Source organism: Hibiscus syriacus, unplaced genomic scaffold, assembly GCF_006381635.1.
Source record: "Hibiscus syriacus cultivar Baekdansim isolate YM2019G1 unplaced genomic scaffold, ASM638163v2 tig00008289_pilon, whole genome shotgun sequence".
NCBI classification, from domain to species: domain Eukaryota; kingdom Viridiplantae; phylum Streptophyta; class Magnoliopsida; order Malvales; family Malvaceae; genus Hibiscus; species Hibiscus syriacus.
The window spans coordinates 176,376-186,457 of NW_024062162.1; the positions used below are offsets into that span (position 1 = coordinate 176,376).

The window sequence follows — 10,082 nt, forward strand, 5'->3', positions numbered from 1 at the left end:
GGACTTCTTCATTCGCCATGACTTGTATCCCTCCTATCATTACCTCCTTTGTATTGTCTTTGCTGATTGTCATTTCACTGTCAGTAGTAGGGTCAACAACTAATCTATTTTCATCTTCAATGCTAGTATGAACAATAGTCTTCTGGGTCTGGACCATAGTAGTATCAGTTTGAGATTGTATGTTTTTGTTTCTCATTCTTTCTTTAACTCTCATACTGTTTTCCTTCTGCTCTGCTGGTGTGTTTGTTTTTGTAGTAATTGTTTAAGCATCATTTACCTTACTTTGATATTGGTGATCTTTATTGTAACCCTTGGATTCTTCCTCTAAATGTTCCTTATTTAAGGGGGAAAATCTTGATCCTTGTCTTGATGTTCCTTCAATCTCTTTAGTTTGTTTTGCGTTCTTTGGTACCTATTGTTTCTTCCTCTCGGTTGAACAAACATCCAAGGACCAAAAGGATTTTCTTTACTTTTTTCAACATTGGATTGTTCTTCCATAGTATTGTTATTGCTGTTAACATTGATATGTTTATCTTCTTGGTTAGATTGAAAGACTTCTTTAGCGTGCCCATATATTCCACAATTGAAACAGATTTGTTGTATCTCTTCATATTCTATCTTTTGAATGAAATCGTCAATTCCCACACATGGAATAAGAGGATTGTTCAGATCGATAACAACTGCAATTCTTACAAATTTTCCACTCTCTCCAACTTTAGTATTGTAATCAATTTTGATGGCTCTTTCAATCGTATTTGCAATAGTTCTGATTAACACTGAATTATAATACCTGTACGGTAATCGAGGTAAACGCAGCCAGGCAATAACTTGTGAGGGGTGTTTTTCAGATGTGTTAAAGTTCCTCGACCATGGTTGAACAGTCAGGTAACTACCAAATATCATCCAAGGGCCATCAGTGAGAACTCTAGTATAGTCTTCAATATTTTCAAACTTAACTAAGTAGTAATCATTATCAAGATCAATTAAATTGAAATTTCCTATCGGCATCCATAACATCTGAATCCTGTTCATCAGCGCTTTATATCCAATCTTTTTTCCCAGCAGTCTCGTGATGATAACTTGCTTCATGTTTCGATCAATCAGGTCATGGATTCGCTTTGAAAAGCTTATTCTAGGAAAATCTCCAGAACTGTCCATGGTAACATCCCCTTCTTGGAAAAATATCTCTTCTTCAGGCATCTTGACTGGTGGGTTCTTGTTTAGGCTAGATCCTCTAGCAGTCATGGCAGCATAAGAGAGTTTCTCAGGACTCTTGGGGAGATCTTTCCTCGCAGTATCTTCTACTTGGGCTTCAAATTCAGTATGCATATTCTTTGTTTGCTGCATTATTCCCTCATCTTCAATTGTTAAATCCCGATTCTTTACTTTCTTTGTTTCTCTTTGATCTTCTTGGGCGCTATTGTTTTCATAACAGAAGTTTTCTATATAATGTTGATATTTTATACAAGGATAAAAGTAATTTTTATTTGACTCAATTGATTTGATAGAAAGTCGCTAGTTTTATTCAAAATAGAAAATATCCAAAATTACTATGAAGGTCTACAAGCATAACTATAAACCTAAATATAATTATGACATTTCCCTGTTACTATTAAGACAAAACTAGCCACTTAGATCACATAAGTACCAAAGAAGGAAAAAGTTAAAAAACTAATAAAAAACTCGAATAAAATAAAGATACGAACAAATCTATCTGCATCGGTAAACGAAACTCAAAAGGGGATGAAACTATTGAAAGACCACCGACAAATCGCAAATCACAGTCAAACGATGTGAGAAAACTATTCACGAACGCAAAACGCATATCCAAATCAATCAGAGGGTCCAAAGAAGGAAATATCATCATTATAATAAATAAGTGTCATCTTGATCAGTCGTGGCGATGTCAAATCTAACTCTGAGAAAAATATAAACAAAAATAACGGTAAAAACTGTAAACAATGGCAAAAAATCGTAAGCTACTAAAAGACAGATAAAAGCATGCCACAAAGGCATATATAAACGTGTCATAAAGGTAGAGAACATGCCACAAAGGTAGATATAGACATGTCATAAAGGCAGAGAACATGTCACAAAGACATAATTATTCTTATTAAAAAACCAAAAAAAAGAAAAAGATAACCGGCAGACGAGACTACCAGCATTAAAATTGGTGTCGTCGCCGGTTAAATAAAATTAAAGAAGAAAAAGTTGGATTGATTAATAAAATTTACACAAGTTGTAAAGAAGAAAAAAAGGGAAAAATAGATGAGTTCTCAATTAGATTTTTAAATATGTTTATTACATATAGGTTAATAGGAAGACCCATTACTATTTACTCTATTATAGGCATGATAATGTCCAAGTCCAACATTCATAACCCAAATAACTCAATTACAAGTTACCCAATTAGCAAATTAAAAGAAACCCACATGCTAGAAGCCCAAGGGAGTCCAACAAGACTGTGTGGTAGTCCATTAGCAACTAGGGTTTTAGAATTAAGCTACCAGCATCGCCTCATTAGGACCGTTGGATCTAAACCAATCCAATAGTCTATATCAAAGAAGCTTTAGGGTTTTCATAACTCCATATCCAATTTTTATGCAGGTGATTATATGTTGTTGGATCTGTTTGTAATCTAACGTCCCAAATTTATTGAGATTAGGGGTTTACCCTAAACATCACATAAGCCACTGTCATCGGTGAAGCTCAACCACTGATCTAATGGTGTGTTAGATGCATGTACAAACCTCGGAGCACCCCGACGTGCAATTTGTGTCATCACAAGCAAGGACACGATTATAAACAGTCCCCACAGTGCCCGTGTGGCTCTACCAAGAACTCATTATCCTTTGTCACAATAGAGAAAGACAACCCTAATGGTACAATTATTAGAGGCCATTGTAAAGAGACATCAACCATTCGGTGAATCCACAGAAATAGATCAATAGCGAGGAGATGTTCCTTCACCCCAAGGCTTCAATGCAAGACAAAAGAAGAAAAAGAGAGAAATAAAAAAATGAAGAAGATTTAAAAAAGGACATAGGATATAAAAGAATAAAAGTATACATGAGAGATTCATTGGAGCATATTAACAACCAAAACAGAAAAAAAAGAAGAAAAAAAAGGAAACCAAGTGTAATGCCCTAATCCAATATGACACATATTTGACCGATTAGTACATCACTCCGGACCACCAGAGTGGCTAACCCAAAAAAAATTACTTTTAAAAATAACCATAAAGTAATATTTAATAACCATTTAAATACCATAAAATGAAACCAATTAAATATACATTCATAGTACGGGGGAGCTCTCAAAAACAAGTATATCAAAACAATACAATCGAGCATTAGAATTCAAGTTATGACTTAAGTACAAGAAGGTCTATGACTAATACATGCCCTCTAAGAAAGTAAGACTCAAGACGTACTTCACTTCCCAACTGTCTGGAACGTCTGTAATGTAACCGGCTCTTCGAATGCTCCACATAAAGACCTGTGAACGAAAACAATATTTCGAATGTTGACCTCACTAACCCAGCGCCACACCAATAACGAAATCATACTAAAAGTTTTCATCAATTCTCATGCTATCAAGTGAAATAACTGAAGTGAGTATACATGTAACGCCCCATACCCGATCTAGGAGTCCAAGCTGGATACTTGAGCGTACATTAGATTTCAATTGTGTTGGACAAATCAAGATCCACATTACGAATATTTCATGTAAGAAAACAAATAAAAATCTCTTATTAATCAACACATACAACGTTCAATGTAACCAACATGCAATTAAATCTCAATTAAACATGGAAATATTACATTTAAGCGTTTAGGGGTATTTTGGTCATTTCACATAAAATAATAAATCAACAACTCAAATCACCCAATGAAGGTTACTACATGTTAAACAATGTCATAAGGAAGCAGCACGCAAAATTTCATACCAATCGGACATCAAACAATCACTCAATAGATCATACAAGATTAGTGACCTAAACGTAAATATGCAAAACTTTATGTATCAATCAATAACATGCAAATGAGGGTATCATTATGTAATTAAGTATTTTAAAGAAGTGATCACTCAAATCTTATTAAATTCCAATTTAAGAGTTTAAGTAATTAAGAAAATCAATTCATGGGTTAACTTGAACTCACATAATAATTCAGATGTCAAATTAGAATTTAAAAATACTTCAGACCTTTAATGAATACGATTTCACCTTTTTCCATTAAAGAAAACAACGAAGGGATAGATCTTTTCTTGAAAGGGATGGATCTTTTTTCACGGGGGATCGATCCTTTTGAAAAGGGGTCGATCATTTGCAAGACAAAAAGTTTGGGATCGATCCTTTCCCCTAAGGGATCAATCATTTTTTCTGAAAAAACTGCAGATTTGCTAAGAACGTGCATATTTGGTTATGTAATCACCCACATAAAAGTAATCATGGACTAGGAACATACTTGAATATTATTCAACCACTTCATATATGTCAAAACAAAGGTGTAGCATGCTTTATAATACAAGTCAATACATTAATCAAGGATTTGGCACCAAAAGTCAACAATTGCATAAAAGTTCATCTCAAGCACAAGTCACTTACACATTTTTGGCATTTAAGGTCGTTTCATGCAACCCAAGAGTCTAGCACACTTATTTTACCAAGTTACACTTAACTAAATGCTCAAACACTTCTATAGGGGTCTAAATTAACATTTGAGTAATCTCGTGCTTCAAGCAACATGTTCATACTTATAAATCCAATGTTAGTAAATCAAAACAAAATCAAATCCCAAACATAAATCCATTTATTAAAAACCAAAATCTAGCATTATAAATCCAACAAAGTGAATAATAGGTATAAGTCCCAAACGTGCCAAAATTACCACACAAAGTTTTCAAAACCACATACGTAAAGCTTTATGCCTTAGCCTTGCTTGATCACACGATGCCAAGCTCCTCGCCTCCAAACTCAACTCCAATCCTCTGAAAAATTTTAACAACGAGTGTGAGCTTATAAATCCTAGTGAACGACTAACATTCAAAGCAATGCACATAACCAAGATAAAGATCAATCATATATGTTTATATGTAACTTGTTCTTTACTCTACACATATAATTCAATATCTCATAATTGAATGATCAGCTAATATTTTCCAAATCACTTGATTTCCAGGTTAAAAAACATCAAGGACTATATAGTTCTAAAGCAATCACAAGCACACATGCACAATTACCTTCCTTGATAAGTCACAAAAGCACACATATTTTTCCATTTTAAGATCAATGGCTTTTGTTTAAAACACAGCTCACTCATTGGATAAATAGACTCCATACAACTCTCATTTTGCTTATGGACTCACATAGATCCAAAACCACGAATTACAGAGTAAACTCAATGCCCAACCTTACCCCGTATTTTCTTAAAGCAAAGCTCAATGTACCATCCAAATGCCATATAATCCTGAATCACACACTAATACAAAACATATAGAGTACTCTTTACTAGGCATGCCTTTCATATCCAAAGGTTCTATTAAGAATAATAACCAATTAATCCAATTCACCAAGAGTGGTTGTCAATGATGTATAATTTTCACATATCGATTCAAATACACTTTGAAACACACTTATGGATTTGGTTTTCATGATCAACCCACATATATGGACAGTGAGAAAGTTTAACTCATCCAATTCAAATCATAATACATATATAGATTTTCATAAAACCATTTCCAAAGTTTTATGCATCATTTACAACACATCACATTCACATTCTTATTTCCAACATAAGTGGCATCATATATAAATCAACATAATTCATATTCCATCATCATAATTAACCAAATAACAAAATATATATCAAAATTAACAAATTCAACATAACACAAACCTCAACCTTGAATCATGTTCATTTCCTAAGAATAAAAGCCACTCAACTTGATGTCCGAAAACCAAAAATGCTTCCAAACACTACCTTAACATTCACCAAACTCAAAGACCAAGTTTCATCAACCAACAACACAATAAGAACCTTGCAAAGCAAATTAACACATCAAAATATAATCAAATAGAATCCAATCTTATGTTTCCAAAACATAACTCAAACACCGAAAACATTACCGAAACGTCACTTTAGAAGCTCCAAATCGAAACACACAAATCTACACACTAAAAGCTGATAAACAACAACTAGAATCAGCATCTAACTCATCTAGAATCGAACAAAACAACATCTACAAACTAAATTCTCAGATTCCCAAAAATACCAAACATCGACATTGTTTTCAAGAAATCAATATTCAAATCATTTGCAATTGAAAACCAGATTTAATATGACTATAACCACTCCAAAAACAACTCAATTTCATTAAGAAAACCTCAAACCAATTCAATAAATTATCTCTAAAAATCAATTGAAATCTTAGAAATCCTTTCAATTAAATTAACAATTCAATAGAATCATTAATATTTAGTCATTTGCCCTCGAAGCTTGAAAGAAAAACAAGGAAAATATCCTTACATTGCTGAAAAATAGATTGAGATTGAGATAATCAATGGAACTCCATTATGATCAAGTTTTAAAAACAAGAAGATGAGAGAAACTTGAGAATTAAAATCATGATTAAGATGAGTGAATTTATAAATCAAGAAGAAAAAGAGAAAGAATTGATCAGCTTGTTTGGGAGGAAATGAGATAAAATGGAGGAAGTTATGGGAAATTACCAAAATGCAAAATAAGAATGAAAGAAAATCACTTGAATGAAAACAAGTAAATAAGGAAATATAATTTAGATTAAAATGAATCTAGATGAAAAAATGGTAAAAAGGAAAAATTAAAACATTTTAATTTAGAAGGGGAAACTCTAAACATAAGCCTTGGTATAATTGCTTCTTAGACTTTGGACATTGTAAAAATTTACAAAATGATCATCGAAATTATAATTTCTAATTCCTTAATCTTGTCACCAAATCATTTAATTAAACTTTCATACTTAAAATTAATCATCTAAAATCACTTAAAACCTTTCTAAAATATTTTTAAAACCAAAATGTAAATTTTAGAAATTTTCTTCTTTTTTATCAGAAAATCTGAAAATCGACCCGAAATCGACCCTAACTACCAGACTCGATTTTAGGACGTTACAATACACACATGCTCACGATATTCTAGGGTATACATCATGGTACAACTTAGGGATTTTGGCATCTCGGAGCTCACATACCCCTCTAGTCCACCTAGGGTGAGGATTCGGTTCACTACGTCGGGTACAACACCCAACTAACTCACTCCTTGTGAGTGTTGAGGCCTTGTGCCATAGTTAGTCTTAAGTGCCTTCCGTAATACCTAAGGATATCCACACAATCTATACTTCGAAGCTATCAACTAAAGTAACTTGGGTGTCTTTTCCGTTTTCCCGAGTGTTAACAAAGCAAGTTTTATGTTATCCTAATTAATATTGTTTCTACTTGTAATTGATCATAATTAAGAGTTAACACTTGGAATCTTATTTGGCTATAATATGACATTCATGGGTCCACCATTTATCACTTCTGATTCATTTGGACCTCTTGCTAAAAATGCACGAGTGTATCGATACTCACCCTTGAGTATCGATACCATGGGTTAAAATAGGTTAAACGTGAGGGGTAATATCAATATTGTTGGACTAGAATTGATACTCCCAGGCTAATGTATTAATACTTGCTAGGTTATCGGTACCAAATTTTTTTTTTTATGTTTTAAAAATTACCTCAGTATCGATACCCCTATGGGAAGTATCGATACTCTACCCTTGGTATTGATACTCCCATGAGTATCGATACCAAAATGGCCTACTATAATCGACCAAGTATGCTCGGTATCGATACCACCCTATGAGTATTGATATCAAGCTATCAATATCGATACCCTTTGGATGGGTATCAATACTTCCCTTCTCAATAGGGTTGATGAACAATATATGTACTTTTTTTTAGTACCGATACTCGGGCCCAAAAATACCTTATTTAGACACGAATTTGGCTCATTAAACTACTTTAATATCCCTATTGAGGTTCCCAAGTTTTCTTAAAGTCTTATGTAAGTTATAAGGGGCTATAATAAGTCTTTAAGCATGCTAATAACACAATTTACATGAATCTACCATAAAAGCTTATTCATGATCAACAACTCAAATTTTCTAGCTAGATGCATTCTCATGACTCACAAATGGTATGAAAGAATTTTAAATGCATTACCTTGACATCCTAGCTGTTGTAAACTCTCCAAGGTCACCCAAGGTGCAATTTCTCATTCCTATTGACTTTAGAGCCTTCTCCCACTTCTTGCACTAATTAAGGGCAAAGTAAATGTGATACTAATCCATTAAAATGCTTAGGAAGGTGTTAAAAGGTTTCCTAAAACCTAAATCCCTCTAAAAACGAGTCAGAACTATTAAATCCTTAAACCTCACTAAACTCATTCATGGTTACAATGGTTTAAACCTTGTGTTTGGGGGCTTAAATTGAAGCTTAGGATGAAAGGATTACAACTCTTACCTTAGAATTTCGGAAATAAGTTTGCAAACTATAAAACTTCAACCTTTGTCTAGCTTGCTAAGGAAGAAGATAAAATCTTTTGGGAGAAGAAGAGACAAAGAAAATAAAGAAAAAGAGAAGGTGCAGGACGCGATATCGCCAAACCATTAAAGGTTTTAGATTTTATTTTGAACATGGTCTAATTTCTCTTTTAGTCCTTTACTTTCATGCCTTGGTTAAAAACACCTATTGTTTTATCACATAATGGGCCCAATCTCAAGCTCAAATCAAACTCTAAAAGGATTTGTCCAACTATCTCAGGTTAACCCAGAACTCCTAACCCATGATTTGGGGCGTTACACTGAGAGACTCTTACCTTGGAGAACTCAGAGTTTGTCTCACTAGAGTAAAGGAATCCACCGTTGTCAAAGGTGAGGCCATTGTTTTCTAGATTTAGGCATAGAGTTTTCGTTGGGGATTATTTAAAGGGGTTTGGTTTAGATCTGTTTAAGGTTTAAAGATCATAGAGAATGGGTTTTCCATTAGTTTTTGATGTTTCTAGAATTTTTAAGTCTTAGAAATAAAAAAAGGGGTTTAAGATTCGTAAAAAGTGTTTTAGGGTTTCTAAAAAATAGTGTTTAGGTTTCGTTGCCTCGCCGTGACCACCAATGAGAAAGTTGGTTCATCTTCATGGCGGAGAGAGGGATAGTTAAGAGAAACAAAAGTTTCTCTATTTGGAAAAAATAGAGAATTGGGCAAATAAAAGAAAAATGGCCATTTTGATCTGTTTTTGGGTTTTTATACTCGGGTTTGAACGACACCATTGGTTAACCCCATTCTCAGTAATTAGTACTTTGTAACATTCTGATTTGGTCATTGAATGAAGGTTACGATTATTTCAATTTTGAGCTTTAGATTTTAATGTGTTTACATTTTAGTCATTATACACGCTTTTATGTGTTTTGACCGAATGTATGATATGGTCCTTAAATTTTAGGTTCGATATCTTTTAGTCCTCAACTCATTATACCCTAGAAAATATAATATTCGTGTTTAGGATCCCGCTAGGCTTACTGAATATTTATTCTAGTCACTTTTCTAGTTTAGTTACCAAATGAAATAAAATGAACTTATTGCCGATAGGTCCATATAGTTCCACCTTAGTTATGATTTAGTCTATTAATTCTATTTACTTAGTATCCATGTTTTTTTTTATTTTTTAAGTATTAATATGATCCATGTGTTTTAAATATTTCATTAAAATGGTAAAGAACCATTAAAACTTGATAATAATAATAATAGTTAATTTTTATATATACTTGTATGAATTTTCAAGAACACATTTTGTAGAATGACGTGAAAAGTGAAATCTGTAGAGTTATCACGATTCAATATGGCATTCGAACGAAAACGAACTTGAAAATAATCGAGAATACTTTGATGAAAAATGAAATAATGATTAAATCATTAATAATGACAATATGTTGTTTTTTAACATGCTGTTTATTTTAATTTATATTAGATTAATGTTTAGTCTGAGGTTCCAAATAAACAA

General features: G+C 33.0%; 1 protein-coding gene across 1 annotated transcript; it reads right to left on the reverse strand.

The window, feature by feature from the left end:
• Positions 1–339: 339 nt before the first annotated feature.
• On the reverse strand, positions 340–1,347 carry LOC120202198. The gene has a single exon (XM_039202666.1). The coding sequence runs from the start codon at positions 1,345–1,347 to the stop codon at positions 340–342; it is 1,008 nt and encodes a 335-aa protein (XP_039058597.1).
• Positions 1,348–10,082: the final 8,735 nt, after the last annotated feature.